We start from the raw sequence: 26,957 nt of genomic DNA on the forward strand, positions 1-26,957 counted from the left end.
GAGATGAACATGACTTGTGGCCTCTTTTCCTCACCGACTGGATGCCAGTATCTGGACTAGAGTCGCAACTAGACGGTATTACCGTAATTTCTCCCGAAGTGTTTTTTTTTTTTTTTTTTTTTGTCCCGAATAAGACGAGGACACGCTCACTTTTCGTGTCAGGTTCCACATCATTGTTTTCACAAATTATGAAAACTTCGGAAGTATGTGTAACCATCAATACTTCCTCTAGTAAATGCAGTAGCATCGTTTTTTGTGTCAGTTTTCTCCGCTGGTCTGTTACGTAATACGTGGCACATTTTAAGACACAATGCGAATCAAAAAATCGAAGGCTAAACGGAGTCAAAAACCTTTGTAAATCACGAGTTTCTGTAACCATGTCCTTCACTACTGCCTATTAGTGCTAGTTCTTTACTCCATTCTGAATTAAATGACCCCTATGTTTTCTATAACTTTAATGAATACTTTAATGGATAAAAGTGAGATAAACTCCAATAAACCATAGTGAGTGCGACAGACATTTGAGTGTACACTGGTTTATACCTGATTATCAAGTCCCCTGGCCCGTCCTTGTCTTCTTCCACCTCGTAGTGCTCCACCTGTTTGCTGACTAATTGCATGTCATGTAACCATCCGGTTAATTTCGTGCGCAGCATGTCTTTCACACGTTTCATGTCCTTAATCCAACCGTGGAGTTGCTGATCACTTGCGTGGTTACCCTGAGACACACAGAAAATAGTTCAAATTACGTTCATAACATCCACAAGCAGCAGCCTGTCTTAGTATACAGTTACATGTAGCACTATTACTTGACACTGAAATTACTGCCAGCACATGACTGTAGTACATTCAGTTTTGTACAGGCATAAAAACATTACTGCACAGCAGATGCCTAGTGGGGTTTTATTAAATAAATACATTTCTCAAACTGTGACATCCGATAAGAGAGGTGCAGATATTTCTTGGTAGTTGACATTACAGACGTCTGAATGTATCAATGTATACTCCCGTGACGATGTATCCAACTGAAATGCTCTGGAGCTGCCAGCAGCGTCGAGTTCCTACGTGTAAAGCCACATGGCGTGGCTGGAACTCTGACGAGATTCTATTCAAACTTTTGAACGATTTTCGAAAATAGAATGGCCAGACTGTTGACAAATCCGTCAAAATCCTACTCGTTACCAACGCTGTGAGAAACCTGAACACATGTTATGACCTTCTACAAACGCAACGATAGACATCAGCCGCTCTATATCTGAACCATTATCTCAGTTAATTGTGCACACACGAAATGTCAGTTCGACTCAAAATTTTGTAGCGTTTGTCTGTTGCCTGGCTGATCGCTTTTGCCGAAAATTTGCGTTTGTTGCTCGTCATCTAACACAATGTCGTCTGTATCTGAACACGTCTCGAATATTGCAGATTTGATGGTATGTATTGACTGTCCAAGTGTTAAAATCATTTTTTCTGGATCATTTTCGGGTACGAAGTTCACATTTGTGTCACATATTAAGGTCTATGCTCCTTTGGCGTTGTACAAATTGTAGGCTTCTAAGTCAATGCAGTAAAGATATGGCCATTTAATTACACATTTTCATACTTGAAAAGTCACTCACAAAAATCTATAAGGCGCTCCCTGTTGATTTAGAATCATGACATTTTGGAAGAAGCCAGATTTCACAGTGCAAATAAAGGAAAAAAATCTTAAAATCCATAATTGGTAACTATTTAACCCTAGAAAATACTTTTCGTATTATTTTTTATCAGTCTGTCTATTTATGTGTCCATCTGCTGGGAATCTTTTTCTCTGGATCAGTTCTGGGTATCATGTTCAAATTATGTCACATACAAAGGTATCGGACCCTTGGCGGCGTAAAAATTGTAAGCTTATAGCTGACTCCAGTCAACAGATACGGACGGCCGTTTATGTCTCGTGTTTTGATAATCGAAAACTCACTCATCGAAACCTGTAGGGCGCTCTCCATTGACTTGGAATCATGAGATTTGGCTACAACTAAGTTTTCCGGTACAAGTAAAGCAAAAAATCTGAAACTTGTTAACTTGTAATTATATCACATAAAAATGTTTTCGATTTGGACATACATTGTATTCATCACGAAAGTATAACATACGAACATTATTGCATGCAAAAACAAATTGTATGTTGTATTCATGATTTAGTACGTAAACAGAAATGTGTTATTAAATCTTCTCTCCCTACATACATAAACTAAAGTCCTCTGCTTGCTTGTTCTTGATTGTTTGGGCTGGGCTGAGGAAATAACGTGGAATTTTTGAACCGATCTTGGTATTCCTGGGACCAGAATCTTGCTAGTAAAGTTAAAAAAGTGTCGATAACAGGCAAAAATTATTGGGAATCTTGATTCCCAGGATGGAGAGTTTGTACAGAACACTGAAACAGGTGACAGTAGTTCCACAATAGATTATATTGAGATAGGGAACCAACACTCGAAAGTGCATATTTATTGTGTTAAGGACATACACAGCATACACCACCTAACAACAATGTAGCTCATAGCAATTCTTCTAAGCAACGACTGTCAGTCTCAATGAATGCATGTATTGCAATGATGCCTGCAGTTCTTCACACTCTGGCAAAGGTCTCGGACGTCCGCTGTGCACTCGAACGGTAGCAGCTGATAAACAGTGTACACACCTGACCACCAAACGGACCTACTGTGCACAACTCGGCTCGTAGCACTCGAGCACCGCAGTGGCGCATTAACCTGTGCCGCAAGCACACCACTGACCCTGCTGTCAGCTGTCCATCGCATCAGATAGCTTGTGTCGTGTTCATGGCGAGGTGTGTTGCTGTGTACAGTGCACAATGAGTAATCAAAGATGAAATGTGCAAGCACTGCGACGAACGGATTTTGAGCCCTATGTCTGCTTGTGTCAATCCAGTATCGTTCACAGAGCTGTACTGTCCAACTTCATACAGTTTGTATTGTTTGTGGATGAGGCCTCATTCATCCGTGATGTTGTTTTCAAAAGCCAAACAGGCAGATCTAGAATGAGGACAACACCCACGCCACCCATATGGGAGGCCAACAGCAAAGATTCTCAGTCAAGGTATTTTAGGGCATTATCCAAGATCATTCCACTTTGATGTTAATGTTTGCAAGCACCAAGCACCTAAAGAATACTCACACTCATTGTAGTACTGGATAGGGGGGTCTTATCTGATGGCCATGGGATCGCTGGATCTTACAACCCTCGACTTCATTCTCTGCGGTTATGCCAAGATGTAGGTGTACGAAACACCTGTAGATACAGCTGAAGACCTGCTTGCCAGGGTCCAAGCTGCCCGCCTCCTGGTACAACATTGTTGCTCACGGGCGAGGCCTCCACGACGAGTGCGGCCGCTTCATGTTTACAGATGATTGAAGATGTAGCTGTTGTCACACGCGTCGACTCAGTCTGTGTTTCGACAAGTTTCTACACAGTTGTCACTTCTGCCCAGCTGCTCAGAACAATAAAGTGTGACATGTCTTGGAAGACAGTAGCGTGATTGACTCGATTCCACTATCGCAGTAGCCGCCACGATACAGGAATGACCTGTGAGGATATGCTGACGTCACTCCGAAACTGTGATCACAGAGAGAGCGTCATGCACGTCAAAGGTCGTGAGGTGGTGGCAAGAATGTGGGATATTTTCAAGAACACTGCCATCCTGAATTTGGAATCATTCAACTGTATGTCAGTCAGACACCTTAGGCAAGTGTACGGTGGTGGAGAAAAAACGGATTTACTTGTGTTGCAGATATGTGCAAATATTATTTTCTTAATAAAATTTTTGTATTTATTTAGATACTCTCGAGCTCATTTTTTACAGTTCTTTTGTCAGCTACGTTTATTTACCAGGTGACATTTACACTCTTTTTGGAGAACTGTCGAGATGATTTCCGAAGTTTCTGCAATGTGTCACTCAAAACGTAACCGATCAGCAGCTACTTGCAGCCAGCATATTCCATTTCGCGCATTTCTGTCACAGCACAATCCCACTCGTTTAATATGTGGAAGTTCTTCTTCTTACGAGAAATAAACCCGTTTGTGCTGCCTTGCGTCCACGCTTGGTAAGTAGTGAGAGTAGTAGCAAGTTGTGAGGGGCGTGTTCAAATGTGTACCAACACGCTGGGCACTGTCGCAATGCGCTATGTGTAAGTAATGTTAGTGGGGAGAGAAAAAGCGTGATGGATTGCGACTTGAATTGCTGATCAGCGCGCGCTGCGTGGCTGAAGGGGTTTGTAAACAGCCCTGCGGAGGGCGACCCGAGTCTCGCTCCCTCTCCGACTGCCAGCCAGCCCTGATATCGGAGTCAAGCGCTCGTGCGGTATCCGTGACGACGATGGTGACTGCAGTCATGGCCACGCACGTTGGATAACAATGATGACGCCGCACTGCTGTCACTGTTTACCGACGACGGTGTGACGTCATTCATCATGGTCAGCTTGGCTGAGGATGAAAGCAACTATACATATTTTCTACAGTGTTTTTGTTTATACACTACTGGCCATTAAAATTGCCACGCCACGAAGATGACGTGCTACAGACGCGAAATGTAACCGACAGGAAGAAGATGCTGTGATATGCAAATGATTAGCTTTTCAGAGCATTCACACAAGATGCTAACATGAGGAAAGTTTCCAACCGATTTCTCATACACAAACAGCAGTTGACCGGCGTTGCCTGGTGAAGCGGTGTTATGATGCCTCGTGTAAGGAGGAGAAATGCGCACCATCACGTTTCCGACTTTGATAAAGGTCTGATTGTAGCCTATCGCGATTGCGGTTTATCGTATCGCGACATTGCTGCTCGCGTTGGTCGAGATCCAATGACTGTCAGCAGAATATGGAATCGGTGGGTTCAGGAAGGTAATACGGAACGCCGTGCTGTATCCCAACGGTCTCGTATCACTAGCAGTCGAGATGACAGGTTCAAATGGTATAAATGGCTCTGAGCACTATGGGACTCAACATCTTAGGTCATAAGTCCCCTAGAACTTAGAACTACTTAAACCTAACTAACCTAAGGACATCACACACACCCATGCCCGAGGCAGGATTCGAACCTGCGACCGTAGCAGTCCCGCGGTTCCGGACTGCAGCGCCAGAACCGCACGGCCACGGCGGCCGGCCGAGATGACAGGCATCTTATCCGCATGGCTGTAATGGATCGTGCAGCCATGTCCAGATGGGGACGTTCGCAAGACAACAATCATCTGCACGAACAGTTCGATGACGTTTGCAGCAGTATAGACTATCAGCTCGGACACCGCGGCTGCGGTTACCCTTGACGCTGCATCACAGACAGGAGCGCCTGCTATGGTGTAGTCAACGACGAACCTGGGTGCACGAATGGCAAAACGTCATTTTTTCGGATGAATCCAGGTTCTGTTTACAGCATCACGATGGTCGCATTCGTGTTTGACGACATCGCGGTGAACGCACATGGGAAGCGCGTATTCGTCATCGCCATACTGGCGTATCACCCGGCGTGATGGTATTGGGTGCCATTGGTTACACGTCTCGGTCATCTCTTGTTCGCAATGACGGCACTTTGAACAGTCGACGTTACATTGCAGATGTCTTAGGACCCGTGGCTCTACCTTCATTCGATCCCTGCGAAATCCTACATTTCAGCAGGACAATTCCTGACCGCATGTTGCAGGCCCTGTACGGGCCTTTCTGGATACAGAAAATGTTCGACTGCTGCCCTGGCCAGCACATTCTCCAGATCTCTCACCAATTGAATACGTCTGGTCAATGGTGGCCGAGCAACTGGCTCGTCACAATACGCCAGTCACTACTCTTGATGAACTGTGGTATCGTGTTGAAGCTGCATGGGCAGCTGTACCTGTACACGCCATCAAAGCTCTGTTTGACACAATGCCCAGACGTATCAAGGCCGTTATTACGGCCAGAGGTGGTTGTTCTGGGTACTCATTTCTCAGGATCTATGCACCGAAATTCCATGAAAATGTAATCACTGTCAGTTCTAGAATAATATATTTGTCCAATGAATACCCGTCTATCATCTGCATTTCTTCTTGGTGTAGCAATTTTAATGGCTAGTAGTGTAAGTTATTCTTATGGGTTCTACTTCTTCTTTTCTAGGTGTGAGCAGGCGTTACTCGCTGTGGGATCTGAACCCAGCAGCTGATAATGATGATGACGATGATGATGATCTCTGGGGGACGACTTCGATCGTTCAGAGGCAGATATCGCTTATTCTACAGTATTAAATTTTTTGTTTGTTATTTTTGAGATGCTCTAGTTTGTACCCAATGCGATTATCGCTGTTTTGACGCGACCACCAGCTACTAGTTCTTTTGCACCTGTGTTTTCGTTTGGGCTTGTCCATATTCTTTCAGACACATTCCCCTGCCGACGTCATGCAGCTCCTCTAGTACCCATGCTGGATATGCCCTTAATGACAAACATGCCTGCTGACGATGAGTTGCTGGAAGTGTATTCCAGTAATGAACACAACAACAGTTCTGTGTGTAAGTACTCAGAATTTATTATTATTATACGAATACGGATTTTTATTTCTCCTTCCTTAGATACTTATCAACTGCGTCTCTTTCTCCTTCTCGTGTGCAGAGTTATTAGGAGTTCGACGTGTTGTCGCGGAGAAGAGCATTGTCCAAGTTAGGGGGAGAGCTGTCGTGACATCATGGGGTGAGTCGATACCAGAGTGGTCATACTGAGTCACTTTTCTGAGGTGCAGGAAAGGGAGTCCTGTAAGACACTCAGCTGTATACCCTACCTTGATTTATGTTCATAAGGTTTTGATCAACTTATTGTGGGGTTCAGTTACATCTCTGTTCAAAAGTATATACCGCTAACAAAAAGCATGTCCTAATGCCCGGAATAATGATGAGAGGAATTTAAATTGATTTCCATGGTTGCTTCTCGCTAGCGATAGAAATTAACCAAAAAATTCAGGGCATACAGATACACAACAAACACCAGATGTCCACTGGCGTTCTAACTTCTCGTTTATGGCCGAATGTAGGAGAGCCATAAGAAGAAGACAAACATTAACACGCTGTGTGGCACATCGACAAAGAAGTCGAGCGTAAATTAGGTGGTCCCCTCTTCTTGTCCATATTAACCGAGAAACATCCAAAAAGTGTAGACCTGCTGCTTATCTCTGAAGACGATAAGCAACACAACGTTTGGATAAAATGCATGTCCCACCTACGTTCCTCTGAAATGAAAACAAAAAAGGTGCAAGATATTTTTGCTGTAGATGTCTCTAGTCGTTTACCAAGAGCATGTATCTTGAAAGGCACTTGATTGACTGCTAGAGCCAGGAAACAATAGGTGTGGAAATGCTTATCAAGGATAAACGGTTCTCGAAGTTTAAGAATGCCTGTCACCAACACTTCTGTCCCTTCGTCGTTTACGTCGATTTAGAGCGCCTCCTAGCTCCTGTGGTACAGTGTGAACATGGTGCCTCTGCCTCCCATATCACTGTCACAAAATGATGCATACGATATGTGGCTAGCCATCAAGTTCCGTGCACTAAAATTAAAATCTTATGTCAAGGGGATAGTGCGAAATGGCTGCTCACTGAGCTTGAAAGTCTTGTCCGGGATGTTTATAACATTTATAGTGAAAACGTCCTCATGACCAACGTGAAGGAAATGATGCACTGTACAAGCAGGCAGCTGATCGCTATACCTGGGGACTGTGACTGGACAGAGGTGAGGAAGCTCCCTGTAGAGACTGTGGCCACGTAACGGGGAAGTCCCAGAGTGCAGCTGACAACCCATGTAACTGTAAGTACCAACTGCCACAGCACACAGCCATCTTTTCCACAATTTCAGTGAGCATGATGCCCACTTTCTAGTTCAGCACTTTGACGAGTCTGGGTAGTAGGATGATGAGATCAGTGTCATTGCTGACATCGTTCACAAATACATGCCGCTTCCTGGATTCACAACGGTTCATGCTCACGTCTCTTTAGAAATTTGCTGAACCAACGCGTCCTGGAGATATTCTTAGCAAAGGGAGCCACATATCTCGATGATGTAGAGTTTCAAGAGTTTCAACTTGTGACGGAGAAGGGGTCTTTCCATACGAATATCTGGACTCTCTAGTAAACTAAGAGGCATTTCCATAATGAATGGAAAGAACGGGCACTTGGTGAATGAACAGCAGGACTTCGGCATCTCTGATTTATCAGAACATGTAAAATGATGAACACCATGTACATCTGACCGGCAACATCTTCGAGAAGTTCTGTAGCATATGGCTGAGATTTCGTGGGATGCCATGTTAAGAAAGACACAAGCCAGCAGCGAATTCTTGACCAACGTTGAGATGCATGTCTTCCTGGAACATGCGGTCCACAAGTGACTTTGCCAATGTGTGCGCAGGTATGCCAAGGCAAATAACTTGCAAATAATCGAGGGGGAGTACAGGTTGTCTGACGATTTCAGTTTCATCCTTTACCTGGATGTAAACTGTCTCTCAAAGCAAACCATGCAACAAAGTCTCCCTTTTCAAGGGCTCTCATGGATGTCCAAAGCGGAAATCACCAGACTGAGGAAAGAGATCAAATATATGGCCGCTGATGCTGTTGAGGGATATGTCCTAGAGGTAGAGCTGGACTATCCCACAAGTCTGCATGACAGACACGGTGATTTGCACAGCCTGAAAAACTTTCACGTTCAGGGACTTCAATAGGAGCCTCCTCTAGGGCATTGGCGCTGCGCCACAAATGCTTATCAGGAGACATTTCGATTGAGGTTATATACTGAGGTATATACTGCAATTCCAGCTGGAAGCAGGGGTGTCCTATCACGATCACAAGTGGTTCATCGGGGGGCATAGGTGTGGAAATCTGCTGCACCCAGACTATTTACTGATGTGTCTGGGTGGGTTTATTTGTTAGTAAAAAGGTAAAAAGGTGTTCCATTTGACTGGGTGTGTGTGGAATACTTTGATGAGCTGTTTGTCACAGTTCTGAGTGCATGTTTGAGATTATGAATGTTTCATTGTACACTGGGTGCGTCCATGTGTGTGTGTGTGTGTGTGTGTGTGTGTGTGTGTGTGCGTGAGAGAGAGAGAGAGAGAGAGAGAGAGAGAGAGAGAGTTATATTCCGTGTGGAACATGTACAATATGTTTATGGTGCGTGCGTGTGTGTGTGTGTGTGTGTGTTTGTGTGTGTGTGTGTATTGTTTTTGAGCTGCCATTGCTGTTGCTGTTCTAAGTACAGGGTGTTTCAAAAATGACCGGTATATTTGAAACGGCAATAAAAACTAAACGAGCAGCGATAGAAATACACCGTTTGTTGCAATATGCTTGGGACAACAGTACATTTTCAGGCAGACAAACTTTCGAAATTACAGTAGTTACAATTTTCAACAACAGATGGCGCTGCGGTCTGGGAAACTCTATAGTACGATATTTTCCACATATCCACCATGCGTAGCAATAATATGGCGTAGTCTCTGAATGAAATTACCCGAAACCTTTGACAACGTGTCTGGTGGAATGGCTTCACATGCAGATGAGATGTACTGCTTCAGCTGTTCAATTGTTTCTGGATTCTGGCGGTACACCTGGTCTTTCAAGTGTCCCCTCAGAAAGAAGTCACAGGGGTTCATGTCTGGCGAATAGGGAGGCCAATCCACGCCGCCTCCTGTATGTTTCGGATAGCCCAAAGCAATCACACGATCATCGAAATATTCATCCAGGAAATTAAAGACGTCGGCCGTGCGATGTGGCCGGGCACCATCTTGCATAAACCACGAGGTGTTCGCAGTGTCGTCTAAGGCAGTTTGTACCGCCACAAATTCACGAAGAATGTCCAGGCAGCGTGATGCAGTACTTGTTTCAGATCTGAAAAATGGGCCAATGATTCCTTTGGAAGAAATAGCGGCCCAGACCAGTACTTTTTGAGGATGCAGGGACGATGGGACTGCAACATGGGGCTTTTCGGTTCCCCATATGCGCCAGTTCTGTTTATTGACGAAGCCGTCCAGGTAAAAATAAGCTTCGTCAGTAAACCAAATGCTGCCCACATGCATATCGCCGTCATCAATCCTGTGCACTATATCGTTAGCGAATGTCTCTCGTGCAGCAATTGTAGCGGCGCTGAGGGGTTGCCGCATTTGAATTTTGTATGGATAGAGGTGTAAACTCTGGCGCATGAGACGATACGTGGACGTTGGCGTCATTTGGACCGCAGCTGCAACACGGCGAACGGAAACCCGAGGCCGCTGTTGGATCACCTGCTGCACTAGCTGCGCGTTGCCCTCTGTGGTTGCCGTACGCGGTCGCCCTACCTTTCCAGCACGTTCATCCGTCACGTTCCCAGTCCGTTGAAATTTTTCAAACAGATCCTTTATTGTATCGCTTTTCGGTCCTTTGGTTACATTAAACCTCCGTTGAAAACTTCGTTTTGTTGCAACAACACTGTGTTCTAGGCGGTGGAATTCCAACACCAGAAAAATCCTCTGTTCTAAGGAAGAAACCATGTTGTCTACAGCACACTTGCACGTTGTGAACAGCACACGCTTACAGCAGAAAGACGACGTACAGAATGGCGCACCCACAGACTGCATTGTCTTCTATATCTTTCACATCACTTGCAGCGCCATCTGTTGTTGAAAATTGTAACCACTGTAATTTCGAAAGTTTGTCCGCCTGAAAATGTACTGTTGTCCCAAGCATATTGCAACAAACGGTGTATTTCTATCGCTGCTCGTTTAGTTTTTATTGCCGTTTCAAATATACCGGTCATTTTTGAAACACCCTGTATGTACACACTGAAAACTTCTCTCTCTCTCTCTCTATGAGTTACTAATAAGTGTTTAATAGACATTGGAAATTAAAAAATTACCTTATTCACAAAAGAATGTGTATATTGTAATGAATCAATTACGAAATAACAAAACTGTTACGTATATAACAAATACGAGAAAAAATGGAAATTTAAAAGCTTTCAGTTGTTTTCACAATACAGTTGTTCTTCTTTTTCATATTTTTTGAATGAAATACCTCCTTTATCAGTTTTATATTGATGGCAGGAGCCAGAGAAAAATAAATCCTTTTCGAATACAATATTTTTTAAATTTACATACATACATACATGGCCGACCGGTTCTAGACGGGATCGCGATTTATCGCCTCCAATTCGTATTTGCGTAAGTAGAGCTTTGAGGATGTGCGCCAGGAATACTGCACGCGTTTACGTGTGTGTGTGTGTGGGACGTGCGTCATGTCCTCGCTGTGACAGCATGCAGTTAGCGGTCAGCGGGCAGCTAACATCCCGTTTGCGGTCTGAGCCGCTTCGCGCTTCCGACAGCCCGGCTGTGGGCGTCACAGCAACACAGGGCGAGGGAGGCCAGCGAGCGACACGGGCCGAGTCCACACAGTAGGGGGTGCAGCGTACGGACCGACCCAAAATCACTGTAGTGGTGACACGTGGCTGCAGTCGACTCTTACCGATACGTCGATAAGCAGTACAGAAAACGTAAAATAAAATGCAGAATTTCCCTCGTTGTGCAGGAGCAGTGAATTGGAAGGTGCTGCACACTTTTGTATCGGCACCTTCCAATACGTTGAATCCGTCGTCCTTGCTATGGCGCCACTGCGCTTTCTACCATCTAGACCTAATCTATGCCGGCCGGGGTGGCCGAGCGGTTCTAAACGCTTCAGTCTGGAACCGCGCGACTGCTACGGTCGCAGGTTCGAATCCTGCCTCTGGCATGGATGTGTGTGATGTCCTTAGGTTAGTTAGGTTTAAGTACTTCTAAGTTCTAGGGGACTCATGACCTCAGAAGTTAAGTCCCATAGTGCCCAGAGCCATTTGAACTATTCTGACCATACATACATACATACATACATATTTGTGCACAGTATTATGTGAGAGCCCAGTTACCAGGGGCACAGGGTCAAAATCGTAAGCTGCGTCGCTACCTGGGCCACAGCACGCTTTGCCGAACTACTCTGCAGGGCTGTAGTGAGGAACCACGAGAGGAATTATCTCGAATACGAATACCTCGGGACTGCTGCAGTGTCTGAAGACTCAAGTTTAATTCAGAAAGCAAAGTGTGTCTTTAAATCGAAACTATCTGTACAACATTGGTTTCACGGAATAACTTTTTGCAATTACACTTTTCCTAAGCAGGTGCAGTGTATGATCAACGAAGCGTATCTGCACCGCAAATGTAATAAAGAAGTCGTCCTTTAAACATTCTCGCAAGCTGTGAGGTACTAACTCTACAAAATATTGGATACGTATCAGGTAAATTGCCCTTCCTGCAGTGAAATGCATGGATGATGGTAACGAAAACAAGATGCAATGACAGGACATGACACGATGTCGGCAGAAACCATCCTTAAATGCGGAACCCGCAACTATCAATCTTTGAAATTACCATCCAGCAAACATCCGTAATATTTATAGGAAAAAGATTTAATCTACTCAGAACCTTTTCAGTTCACTAAAACAGGTATCGCCTAATTCTCTTCTCAAACGATCGAAATTGAGGCTCACATGATACTTTAGGGACTGGCACGTTGCTACATACGCCACCAAAAGTTACACAAAGACACAGATCATATTGCGTCCTTTTGCTTTCCATGTATACTACTTTCAGAATCCAAACAGTCATAATGTGCAGTGGCCATTCTATGTGTTAAGGTTGGGTTGTTTGGGGAAGGAGACCAGACAGCGAGGTCATCGGCCTCATCGGATTAGGGAAAGATGGGGAAGGAAGTCGGCCGTGCCCTAAATCAGAATGGCCGGACACGGGATTGAACCGTCGTCCTCACGAAATGCGAGTCCAGTGTATGTGTTCACATAGCTTTTATCCTCGGTAGTGGGAAAATCACTGGTGGTAGTGTTCATAAATCACAGACAGAGAATTCAGACTCGATAATGGTTCGAGTTACGCCACGAGACACGTGCAGAAAGGCTAACGACTGAGATGGATGCTCTCAGAAAGCAGCATCCGGTTTCAGGTTAGTCTGGCACAGATTTTCATTGGCCTTGACGCATTCACCAGATATTCCGCTTGTGACTGTAGCAGCACAGTGCCTTTAACAAAGCCACTCGCTGGCGCAACACGCGCTAACTGGTGGACCTCAACTGCAGGTTGATGCTGATGGAGACTTTAAATGCCACACTGAGACTCTAGACCACTCTCCACTGAATATGAAGCTAACATGCTTCAGCTTGTAAAGCAGGATTGGATGCAAAGTTATCTGAATCTGTAAGAGAAGTAGCTAGCAAATACGAGAAAAGAAAGATACAGACGATTTTCTTCGATCTCTAACCATTCCGAGCTTAGCCTCCCTGTATCATAGCCCCAAAAGGCTCACAGAAGTAGAGGTTGGTTCAGAATTCTTCCAGAAGGTTAGTATTAGAACTGGAGAGCCAAAGATAGCTACAGTGTGAAGAAGGTAAACTCGGAAACACTCTCCAAGAACTGACCAGGTGGTGTGTGTCATTTTCTCACCTCCTGTACGTATAATACAGTTTATAAGAGGAGGAAAAAACTCCACTTACCATACGTTCGAATGCGAGGGGAACCAACAGCTGTGACAAATGCGTCGCACCGTGTGAGAGCAGCTGCGCGAAGTCCCGCCAGTAGCTGGAGAGGCGTTCCCGGAAAACAGCCGCCTGGACCTGCAGTTCTGCACAAGACGGGAGACGACGGACTGATGAACAAGCCAGTGGATCAGACTTCTGTAGGAAGCACAGCTTTCCCTCTCTGCCCCCACAAAGTGTATGCAGGTAGCATTTACCTTTTGAAACTAGATCAGTATGCAATGTCAGTAATCGTATGAGTTACAGCACGGACACCTTGACCGGACGTTACAAAGCTCATATTCCAGCGACAGATTTAAAGAGCACATCAAGCAAAGAGAGAGGAGTACCATCACCTAACGTAGATCCAGTAATAAAAATTAAGAAGTATCAAAATACCTGAAGAAGTGGAAATATACAACTATTTCAAAAATCACCCACACGGCTTGCCCAACAATAAGATAGATTTAAGAAATAAGAGACCTCGAGATAAATTCCAGTCAGTTTTACGTGCTAATAATAGAAAGCAACATAAATGAGAATGTATAATTTAGCTATTTAACTTTGACTTACTGACAAGCATAGGACGTAACGATTTGCACAGGATCGTGTCTATGCTGGTTTTATAATATGAGTAGTCTTTACGACGTTTCCTGTGAGTTGTATGATATGTATGGAAATGAGAAAGAATTATGTCCACTCATACACGTTTTTATAATTAGGGTGTATTTATTTTAACATAAGTAATATATTTGAATAATTCAGTAAAAAAATGAATAAGGTGTTTTGCAAGTGTAGCTGAAAAAGCCATTCTCGGCCTAAACGTTCTAAGGGCCATGGAAATGTATGGCCACATTTGTACTGGTACAGTACCTTACATATTAACAGTACATTTTGCAATTACATGGTGATACACATAATGTTCTGTAATTTGTGAGAAGTATCTCATCACATGTCTTTACGTCATTTTTGTACTCCTTTTTCTTTTTATTTGTCCAGTGGATCAATTCATGTACGAAACTTGTTGTGAAGGCGATTTATGCCTTTGTGATGTTAATATGGTACAAAAAATACACATGTATATATATATATATATATATATATATATATATATATATATATATATATATATATGATTATTACTGCCATGTTTTTATGAGCAGCCAAGCTACTGTAAGCCTTTGACGATGGATACCATATGTACTATTACGCACTATCACAATAAAGAAATGTCTTATCTTATTTCTTTACACCAAATGCTTGTATCGTAAACAGAATGCCAAATTTTGTTAACAAATGTAAACACGATATTAAGATACTCTGGTATAAAACGTTTACTGTGGCATGTACAATCACTGCTAAGAGCAAAGAAGAAACGACTTGTGAATATGTTCCCCACCAACCGCCTCAGTTGTCATATGAACAACATGAACAGTGGTTAGAGGGGATTCATGTTAGTGATGTTAACATCAGTAACAATAAATTTACCTGATGCCATTGCTATGATCCTTACGCTCATCTAAAGTTGATGTACAGTCGCAGTTAGGAGACTCAGCATGCAGAGACAACAGTGAGATATACACACGTCAGAAGATTTGTAAATTTTGACACCTCCAGTGGCCCGATGCAAGTGATGTGCTGTTTTTAGCATTTTTTGTAATATAACTGCCTCATGTGTGGGAGGATAGTGGCGTTCTATACATGCCATCTGCACTTCACTTTTAGGTTATTGCTGTATACCTGTATAAAGGGCATAGGATCGAAAATGCAGTCGTGAAAACAAATAATGTTACAGTTAATGGCAGACACAACGTCTTTAAGAAAAATACTGCATTATTTTTATGCCCGTGCCAGATTTTTGGCATTTCGTTCTTATGCGAGCCTATTTTCAGTACAAAAAAGACATTGCTACAGATGGAGAATGATGTGTGTACACGATGTTTGTTCTGTTCCTAATGCTATTGGAATTACTCATCGCAAATCGCAAAAGAGAAAGTCCAAAGAACGTGCATCTTAATGACTTTGTAAAAAAAACGAATCATCGGCATGAGGGACTTGAGAGCATCGTACCGACACATTACACTGGCATCTGGCTGTAGGGCAACGACTGCAGAATGTATAGCCACGGGTTGGGAGAAGTTCACCAGCCATCACAGACAGACCGATGTAACCTGGGTTGAGATCTGTGGCTACCACTGACACCACACCACAAGCAGCACAGTGTAGGGCGCTCTGTGGTGTTCAGCGGCGGGAGTCGCTTTTGCCTGTGGCGGTCAGGTCGACGCTGCTCTGTCCTCAGGTGGCCTCGTGAGACGTCACGGGAAGCAGCGGCCGTCGAGGGGCCTACCTCTCCAGCCCACAGAAACAGACAGGGGTCAGGAAGACTCGCGATCAAATCATGTGGAAGGCATGTGGAAGAGTTCTTAGGAATTTCGAAAATTGTTCAGAAATTTGGAAGCCAAATTATTATTCGAACTGGTTCTCCAGATAAACAATCAGTATCTCTTGAAAATATCATTCACATAGTTCTGTATGTTCAAGGACACATAAGTGCGAGGACATCCACACAATTACCTAAAGCGCTCTCACACTCAAGTTGCTGACAAGAATATGTATATAACAGGAAAAAGTAGATTGAGGAAGTGCTAGATGACGATCAATTTGGTTTTAGGAAAGATAAAGGCATCAGCGAAGGACTTCTCAGTTGGCGATTGATGATTAAAGCGAGACTTAAGGAAAATCTAGGCATGTCCGTAGGATTTGTAGTTAGATAAAAATCGTACAATAATTTAAAATGTTGCAGGATTTCCGAAACTCTAAGGAAAGTAGGTGTAACCTCTAGGGAAAGAAGGGTTACGTGCAATTTGTACATCAAACAAGAGGATAAAGTAGGAAGACCAATAACAAACAGATTAGGTTAGGAAAGGTAAAAGACATACATCTAATCGCCCCTACGATTCAATCTGTACATCGAAGAAGCAATGACGGAATTAAAAATGGGGTTCAGAAATGGAATTAAAATTCATGTTGAAAGGTTATCAGTGACAGGAATAGCTGATGTCATTGCTGTTCTCAATGGAAGTCAGAGGTAACAGTAGGAGATGTTGAGTAGAATGAACACTCTAATGGGTAGACTCTATGAATTAAGACTAAACCAAAGAAAGATTAAATTAATGATGTCTAGCAGAAATCGGATCAGTGTTCAACTTGTCAGAATTGTAGACGAGGATCAAGACGAACTGAAAGAATTCTGCTACCTTGAGGACAAAGTAGCCAGCTGAAGTGGCCGTGCGGTTCTAGGCGGTGCAGTCTGGAACCGCGAGACTGCTACGGTCGCAGGTTCGAATCCTGCCTTGGGCATGGATGTGTGTGATGTCCTTAGGTTAGTTAGGTTTAACTAGTTCTAAGTTCTAGGGGACTAACGACCTCAGAAGTTGAGTCCCATAGTGCTCAGAGCCATTTTAACCAAGGACAAACTAACTCATAATGGAAAAATGAAAGAGAACATAAAAGAGTAGAGAAGAACATTCAAAGAGGATGTTCACGGCCAAACGAAGTCAACTAACATCAACTGTCAGTTTTGTAACAACGAAATCAAACAATCATTGATAAAATTATTTAATAGGACAGATAAAAGAATCGACTCACGAAGCAGCGGTAGAACACACATAGAAACTGTTGTGATTGGCAAGCTTTCGGAGCCAGTGGCTCCTTCTGCAGGTAAAAGGGTTGAAACGGAAGGAAGAAGGGTTAAGGAAAAGGACTGGACAGGTCTAGGAAAAGGGGGAAAAGGGGAGACTTACCGTACAAGATGAGAAGGAATGTTGGGGACCGCATCCAGGGAGCTTAAAGGTGGAAGATAGGGTAATATACAAGACAGAGATTACTGCTAAAACATTGATCTCGAGTTAACAAGAGTGTGTCCTCCTATAATAGCCCTGTAACTGGCAAAACATACTCTATCAAAGGGAGAGCCAGCTGCGAAAAGATACAAGTCATATTCCAGCTACTACGTAAACACTGTTTAGCCTTCTACATAGGCATGACTACCATCACATTATCAATTAGGATGAATGGGCATAGGCTGAGGGTATATACTGGTAACTCACAATATCCTGTTGCAGAGCATGGTCTACGACGTGACATTCGTGACACCAGCGCCTGTTTCACCACCTGGATTCCTCCCCCAGGCACCAGTATCTCAGGACTCCGTAGGTGAGAGCTAACTCTAAACGTGTCCTTGGTTCTCGCCATCCAGCTTTTTATCACTGTAACTACTCTTTGCTTCACTCCGTTTCAGTTTCCTGCATCTTTCATTGTCATTCCCATCTATTTTTCACCGCCCCATCCCACCGTTGTTATGTACAATGTGCTTACCTTCTCACTCTTAATAACTTGTGATCAATGTTTTAGCAGTAATCTCTGTCATGCATATCACCTTGTCTTAAGCTCTTAGGTTTTCAAATCTCGTCCGATGCAGTCCTTTAACAATTAGTCTTCCCTTCTCATCTCGTACAGTAAGTTTCCCCTGACCCACAGTTCTGGGCGACTTTCCCAAAATCTACGCCTTAAGTTTTGAGCACAGTATTCTGTGAAAGTGAAACATGGACAGTGGGAAAACCGGGACGGAAGAGAATCGAAGCGTTTGAGATGTGGTGCTAGAGAAGAATGTCGAAAATTAGATGGACTGATAAAAGAAAAAATGATGAGGTTCTCAGCAGAATCGGTGAAGAATGGAACATACCAAACGCTTTGGTAGGAAGATGGGACAGTATTTTGTTCTTGGTCATGCAACCTTATTGTTTCCTCTTGGTTCTTGTACGTATTACCCGTCTTTCTTTGCAACTTACTCTTATTTTTCTCAATATTCCGAACATTTTGCAGAATTTTACATTTCCGGATGCTTTTCCTTTCAGGGCCTATGAATGTGTCCATTTTATTTTCCAAGTTTTGCTTCCCGCATCAGTTACAATGTCAGACGTGCCGCCCTCTTGTGCTATTAGCCTTCTGACAGTCAAAATGATCGTCATCTATCATATCCTCTATCATCTTTTCCATTCCTCTGTATATATTATTCCTGTCGACAAATTCCATACATGAGGTGTTATGCTCATTGTGCGGTAGGCCTCGCAACTATCTGCTTATACCTTCAGGGTTGTATCTAATGCTATAGCGCCATTCTCGTATATTCTAGACGCCAACATCAATAATTCTTGGTTGACACTTTCGCCAATTATTTGCTGATCAATTGCTGTGTTTTTTTCTGTTTCCCAAGGTTTCTTTTCCGTTAGCTCCTTATATCTATCTTTGTTTGTCCAATTCCTACGATGCCCTTTTCATAGGTGTCCATTTCTGTTCAAATGAACTGCCTGTGTGGTATTCATCAACGTAATATCTACAGCCCAAGAGAAATTCAAATGAAGTTCGTGATTGCTTTGCACTTTTGTGTCCCACTCCTTTCCGCATTTTGTTCTTCCAGACCATTCTCTTAAACTTCAATCCACTCTTCATCGCAATTCAACTGACATCTGAGCTTATGTCTGGGCCTAGGTGTGCCACACAGTCGAAGAGCAGGATTTACAAAACGATAGATTTCGACTTCTAGCCGTAGATAATCGGACAATTCTTCCCATAAATACAGATGTACGAGTATTAACAACAGTCTCGCCAGGACGTAACCTCAGATGGAACTTTCCTGTGCCTCGATCCTTTTCGAAGCATACCTCCCGTGGGGAAGCGAGAGTTTTCTGTAGCTACCGACGGTTGCGAGTTAAAACAAAGAGCGACAGAGGGAGAGAGAAAGGGACTCCCCTCTCTTCCACTCCGCTCCAAGGCCAAACGTTGTGTGCAATCATGACTGTTTGTACTGAAGCAATAATGTTATGTAATTGCAGTACGTAAAGTTTTGATATTTTTATCATTGTGTAATTTGTTAAAAGAAAGGTGAACAAACATGTAAAAGTAATGCATCCACAGTTTGAAACAGTTACACTGTTTTACATCTAAGTCAACTTGAAGATGCAGAGCTACAATTTTTGTAGTATGTGTATTCTGATATAAAGCACAACATGTGGAATTTATGAAACCCCATACATTAATTTCTGTCATCAGTGATAATACCTGCTACAGTTGCAAAATTGTACATCAGCAGTTGATTTTATCACTGGGATGTGTATCAACAGTTGTGCATGTCCCATCAAGAGAAACGTGTGTTCTTATGTGTCTCCACTGTTGTTGTTGTTGTTGTTGTTGTTAGCAGAAGTAGTATAATTATCACCACCGTAAGCTGCCCGTGTCCTTCGCATGTCGTAATGTTGGCCCATTGAGATGTCAGGTTATACACTCCTGGAAATGGAAAAAAGAACACATTGACACCGGTGTGTCAGACCCACCATACTTGCTCCGGACACTGCGAGAGGGCTGTACAAGCAATGATCACACGCACGGCACAGCGGACACACCAGGAACCGCGGTGTTGGCCGTCGAATGGCGCTAGCTGCGCAGCATTTGTGCACCGCCGCCGTCAGTGTCAGCCAGTTTGCCGTGGCATACGGAGCTCCATCGCAGTCTTTAACACTGGCAGCATGCCGCGACAGCGTGGACGTGAACCGTATGTGCAGTTGACGGACTTTGAGCGAGGGCGTATAGTGGGCATGCGGGAGGCCGGGTGGACGTACCGCCCAATTGCTCAACACGTGGGGCGTGAGGTCTCCACAGTACATCGATGTTGTCGCCAGTGGTCGGCGGAAGGTGCACGTGCCCGTCGACCTGGGACCGGACCGCAGCGACGCACGGATGCACGCCAAGACCGTAGGATCCTACGCAGTGCCGTAGGGGACCGCACCGCCACTTCCCAGCAAATTAGGGGCACTGTTGCTCCTGGGGTTTCGGCGAGGACCATTCGCAACCGTCTCCATGAAGCTGGGCTACGGTCCCGCACACCGTTAGGCCGTCTTCCGCTCACGCCCCAACATCGTGCAGCCCGCCTCCAGTGGTGTCGCGACAGGCGTGAATGGAGGGACGAATGGAGACGTGTCGTCTTCAGCGATGAGAGTCGCTTCTGCCTTGGTGCCAATGATGGTCGTATGCGTGTTTGGCGCCGTGCAGGTGAGCGCCACAATCAGGACTGCATACGACCGAGGCACACAGGGCCAACATCCGGCATCATGGTGTGGGGAGCGATCTCCTACACTGGCCGTACACCACTGGTGATCGTCGAGGGGACACTGAATAGTGCACGGTACATCCAAACCGTCATCGAACCCATCGTTCTACCATTCCTAGACCGGCAAGGGAACTTGCTGTTCCAACAGGACAATGCACGTCCGAATGTATCCCGTGCCACCCAACGTGCTCTAGAAGGTGTAAGTCAACTACCCTGGCCAGCAAGATCTCCGGATCTGTCCCCCATTGAGCATGTTTGAGACTGGATGAAGCGTCGTCTCACGCGGTCTGCACGTCCAGCACGAACGCTGGTCCAACTGAGGCGCCAGGTGGAAATGGCATGGCAAGCCGTTCCACAGGACTACATCCAGCATCTCTACGATCGTCTCCATGGGAGAATAGCAGCCTGCATTGCTGCGAAAGGTGGATATACACTGTACTAGTGCCGACATTGTGCGTGCTCTGTTGCCTGTGTCTATGTGCCTGTGGTTCTGTCAGTGTGATCATGTGATGTATCTGACCCCAGGAATGTGTCAATAAAGTTTCCCCTTCCTGGTACAATGAATTCACGGTGTTCTTAATTCAATTTCCAGGAGTGTATATAAGAGAGTGCACTAATGCCTTAATTTTATCAGGTGGAATAAACGCATAAAGAAGTAAATAAATGTACACAATGTGCCAAATTCCGCTACTTTTTATAACGCACTTTACACTATTTCTAAGGACACGGGCTCTGTCGTTTCTTGCAACTCTTAGTGTCTGTTTGCTGGGGTTGGCATCGTGTAGTGGATCCCCGTACGCTCTGTAGCATATGGCATTAAAGGTCTAAAAATTTCGTAAAAGTTACAGTACCTTCCTGCATTGTCACTTTTATCGCAACGACAATGAACGGGAGTCTTAAAACGTCACGTGTCTCAGATCTGTGCTGAAGTTTAGTGAGCGAGCAGTCTAGATCGCATCACATCGCATAGTGATTTTTTAATCGGGACCTGTGCGCTACCTTCATGCTGAGTGCCCTGGGGACGCTCCCAAGACAGCAGCCGTGTTCACAGGCCACGTGGACACGCTCCTGGCTGGACGGCCGAACACTCAGCCGTCCTGCCGCATCCCGACATGCCCGCTAAGCCATCCGGTCTCAGCCTCACAGCAAATGTCTGGCTCCAGCGTGTGGACAGCGGCGGTCTCAACGTCCCTGCGGTCTGGCGGCTCTACGGGACCTGTTGAGTGACGTCAGCTGAACACGACACAACTGGAGAGACTCGTGGACTCTCTTTGTCGGCCAACTCAGGCCCTTGTCGAGGCTAGAGGCGGTGTGCTCTACTCCTGTGTCAGCATGATCTCTCCTTATCTGACATCGAATGAAATCTGTTCTCAACCTTCATGTTTATTACTTGTAACCTTCCACATAAACATAACTAACTCGACCTTCTTTTGTAAGGAGAAAAACGTACACTTGCAAGATCTCAACCCTAGATACCAAACACCAGCCCACTCTTAAAATAAATGGCCATACTTAAGATAATACTCATTTCAGACGTCTTGAGTGCAGAGTTTTTAGAGTTCTGTAGGTGCAGCTTGACTTCCACTGGCTGCGCCCCACTGCAGCTGCCTGATGCACGAGTGCAGAGCACTGTGCAGCGGGGTGACGTCCAGAGCCCTCAGACCCGCTTCACGTCGCAAGTGTGGGAAGACGTGTGTGGAGCCGGTCACGTCTGCCCCATGTGCTTCGAAACTTTGTTCTTCGAGTAGAACACATGTTATTTAACATGAAAAACGGGTAAGCAATATGAGCAGATAGTATTTCAATGCCATGCGCATATATTGTCAACACTGTTTAGCAATATTTTAGGACATATTCTGCAGCAGTTTTTCATAAAACACATGCACACACACACACACAGGTCTCTGTTACGGACAGAGGCAAGGTGAAATCTGACAATATTACTTCTTCAAAGCAAGCTTCCTAAACAGTCAGTTGGTGATTTTACGTCTCCGTCGCATTGTGCCAATGAAGTTGTTTGACGACAATGATCGTGGTGAAAGGGTATCGTCATCATTGTCACCGCCATCCTCTCATAAAGAATAGTCTAACGTCAATCAACTATTCTTCTCTCCATTTAACGGGTCTTCTGTATGACTGCCGCAACTAAATCGCAAGGTACAAATAGTAGCACAAAGAAACGCTCATAGAGTTTCTTTTGCCTCGTGTAAGAGTTAGTCGAATAGCCACATATAACGGCGCTTACCGGTCACAACTGTCGCGAGCTTTGACGTTTAAACGTGGCAATTTGACCGTCACTGTATACTGCTCCTGGACGTGCCACACTGTCGCTTGTCGGTTCACCGGCACTATAAACGCGAACCTCTTACTCACCGTACCGCACAGTAGTTCGAGCTCCGACAATGGGCGAACGCAGCGGAGCGTGCCAGAAACAAGTGGTACACGAGCGTTGAAAAGCTATGTGGTCAGAAGGTCTTAACTGCGTACGGTCATAATCGTGGCGCAAATCTCCGCGCGACATAGACAGCTGGGGCTCACACCTGGCAAGTGTGCGTTTTGTATGTGAGACCAGGTTGGTGATCTTCTCTTGTTAGATGCAATCGGTTGTGATTAGGTAGCTGTTTCTTTTCTCCAGTGTGATTATTATTTACTTCTGATGTTTTTATTTCTATGCACTGTTATTAGGACTGAATTTTCAAATGTGGTGCAACTCCATCATCATGTGTTCATAAGCATCGACGAGAGTTTTTATAGAATACCTAAATGAGCACATTACACTTTATTTAACAATAACGAACTTCCAAATAATATACTCACCAGGTTCATTCCTCCACTTAAACTGAAGATGACGCCGCCTCTCACATCTCACCCTGCCGACCACGGCTCTTGTGATGCGCCGAACAGCATGCACTGACTGGGACAGGATATGATGCCTCAGATCAGCCGCTTGCAGCGTTGTCATGTTCCATTCCATGTTGTTCAACCTTTCAAAATAAAATGGAGTCAGCTTATGTGACAGATGATACTCTGAAACTTGACTGTATTTTGTAGAATAGAATAGTGAAAACTAAACTCAACTTGCCTCTCTCCAGCTTTTACGTTTCCCATTGATAGAGGTCGCCAGCCCATTAGAGACGAATCGAGGTGTCAGACAGGAATTCTGGCGTAAATTAAGGCTGGCGAACTGATCATTTCTGATGAAATACAAGAATTCACATACAAACATGCAGCCAGAACTATGATTGGACAAGCACGGCAGACCGCCTTCAAAGGCACGGAGTGGGCACTCCCCCACAACATGGCTCACCGTCTGCTACTTGGCGCCATAGTCACGAGCAGCACTTCCACTATAATACCACGTTTTCAAGACGCTGCCATGTCTCTCCTGTGCCGTTTGGATGAGGTTGAATCTTGGTCTTTCGTGACAAGAAAGACCATACTGCGCTACCTTACTCAGTTGGACTGAATACTTATTGCACCCTGTCTTAGGAATTAGTACCTTGGCATCCTTGATTGTGAGGTTAGCAGGGACAAAATGTGACAGAACATGCAACCCCTAAGTGGGAGCTGTTGTAGCAATGTCATTAATAGTCAACATGGCTCCTTACGTCTTAACTGTATGAGTGCCATTCTCCCACGCTTTAGCACAATATGCGACAGCTCAATAACCAAGAGAAATTGCAGCGTTGTTTTGTTTGTCTACATTTGCTCCACAGTTTTTTGCAGGAATGTAGTGCAGTTGATTTAGAATAGAACCAAACGACTTTCACAGGTCCGCGCAGTGCTGCATAAATGACAGTGACAGGAAGAGGGAGGCACCAAGGAATTAAGGAAGTAGCTGCAGGAAATTTTGGTCCTATTCAGGGGCACATATGACTGCCTGTGTATCATGGAGGTAGAACTCTGTGGTCTCAGTTCCACTTGTGTTTTGCTGGAGTCTCTGTCTGTAAAAGTACTCCCTCAGTTTGGTGTCAACTCGGAGGCTCGTCGACACAATCAGTAAGTAGCCAGTTCCACACGATGAATGTGATCACTAGGCGACAACTACGAACAACAATAAACAACTACCTGGGACCTTGGAGTGCGAAGAAATTGCCTAAGGGGACACGTGAAACGGAATCTGGATCAGTGGAGTGGGCTTGTGTTCACCGGCGAGTACAGATTTCGAACGTCGACTGGGGATCGTCGTACAAGGCTGTGTAGGTGACCAGGCACCGGTGCAGGTCTCTATCCATGGGTTCTGCTGTGGGGCGGGACGGTCGTATTTTGGGGCTGCTGTTATGGTAATATCAACAGTAGCAGAAAACAGTATAACGGGAGTAGGATTCTTTAGGAAGGTAGAGCAGAGAGTGTGTTACAGTGAACAGTTCAGTGATACAGTTACGCTTATCACAATCGACAGCAAACCAACACCGACAACGATAGTTCAGATACTACATGCCGACGTCGGAAGCTTAAGATGACAGAAAAAGTATATGAAGGTACTGAAAGGGTAATACAGTACGTAAAGGGAGATGAAACTCCAATACTCATGGGCGACTGGAATGCAGTTGTAGGGGAAAACGTGGAAGAAATGGTTACTGGAGAATGTGGGGTTGGGATAGGGAATGAGAGAGAAGAAAGACTAACTCAGTTCTGTAATAAATTTCGGCTAGTAATAGCGAATACTCTTAGTCGCAAGAGGAGGATGTATAATTGGAAAAGGCTGGGTGATATGGGGAACTACAGTTAGATTACATCATGGTCCGACAGAGATTCCGAAAAGATATAGTGGATTGTAAGGCATACGCAGGAGCAGATATAGACTCATATCACAATATAGTAATGATAAACAGTACATTGCAGTTTAAGAGATAAGTCAGAAAGAATCGATACGTAAATGTGTCAGTTACAGAAGTTCTAAGGAATGACGAGATACTCTTGAAGATCTGCAAGGCAATGGATACAGCAACAAGGAATATCCCAGTAGGCAGTCCACTTGAAGAGGAATGGGTATCTCTGAAAATGACAATAACAAAAGTTGGAAAGAGAAACATAGGTACAAAGAAAGTAACTGCGAAGAAACCATGGGAATTAAAATAAGTAACTGAAGTATTTATTTTATTACCCATGATGAAAGAGGGAAGTTCAAAAATGTTCAGGGAAATTCAGGAATACAGAAATGCTAGTCATTGAGGGATGAAATAGACAGGATGTGTAGGAAAGCTAAGACGAAATGGCTGCCTGAAAAATGTGAAGAAATCGAAAAAGAAATGATTGTTGGAAGGACTGAGTCAGCGCATAAGAATGTCAAAGCAACCTTGAGTGAAATTGTTAGCAAAGGGTGCTAACATGAAGAGTGCAGTGGGAATTTCACCGTCAAAAAAGGAGGAGGAAGTGGATATATGGAAAGAGTACATTGAAGGCCTCCATGAGGAGGGAAGATTTGTCTGATGTGATAGAAGAAGAAAGAAGAGTCGATTTAGAAGAGATAGGAGATCCAGTAATAGAATCAGAATTTAAAAGAGCTTTGGAGGACTTAAGCTCAAATAAGGCAGAAGGGATAGATAACTTTCCATCAGGGTGTCTAAAATCATTGGGGGGAACTGGCGACAAAGCGACTATTCACGTTGGTGTGTAAAATGTATGAGACCGCCGACATACCATCTAGTTTTCGGAAAAATATCATCCACACAATTCCTAAGACTGCAAGAGCTGACAAGTGCGACAGTTATCGAACAGCCTGCTTAACAGCTCATGCATCCAAATTGCTGACCAGAATAATATATTGGAGAATGGAAAAGAAAATTGAGGATGAGTTAGATGACTATCAGTTTGGCCTTAGGAAAGGTAAATGCAACAGAGAGGCAATTCCGACGTTGCTGTCGGTGATAGAAGCAAGACTAAAGAACGATAAAGTTACGTTTATAGGATTTGTCGACCTGGAAAAGGCGTTGAGTAATGTAAAATGGCGCGACGTGTTAGAAATTCTGAACAATCGGGGGTAAGCTGTAGGGAGCGACGGGTAATACACAATATGTACAAAAGCCAAGAGGGAATAATAAGAATGGATCACCAAGAATGAGGTGCTCGGATTAAAGAGGATGTAGGCAGGGATGTAGTGTTTCCCCCGTATTTCCAGTATGTACATCGATGAAGCAATGATGGAAATACAAGAAAGGTTCAGGAGTGGGATTAAAATTCAAGTTGAAAGGGCATGAATGATACGATTCGCTG

General features: G+C 44.3%; 1 protein-coding gene across 1 annotated transcript in view; it reads right to left on the minus strand.

Annotated features, from left to right (window-relative positions):
- The window catches only part of LOC124719705, an 88,826-nt gene that overhangs the window by 25,239 nt on the left and 36,630 nt on the right, over window positions 1-26,957 (minus strand). Inside the window, exons 3-5 of the mRNA XM_047244910.1 lie at window positions 23,559-23,725; window positions 13,556-13,683; window positions 544-719 (exon numbers count right to left, since the gene is read on the minus strand). Coding sequence (XP_047100866.1) covers window positions 544-719; window positions 13,556-13,683; window positions 23,559-23,725 — 471 coding nt within the window. The remainder of the gene's footprint in view (window positions 1-543; window positions 720-13,555; window positions 13,684-23,558; window positions 23,726-26,957) is intronic.

Source organism: Schistocerca piceifrons, chromosome 11 (genome assembly GCF_021461385.2).
Source record: "Schistocerca piceifrons isolate TAMUIC-IGC-003096 chromosome 11, iqSchPice1.1, whole genome shotgun sequence".
NCBI classification, from domain to species: Eukaryota; Metazoa; Arthropoda; class Insecta; order Orthoptera; family Acrididae; genus Schistocerca; species Schistocerca piceifrons.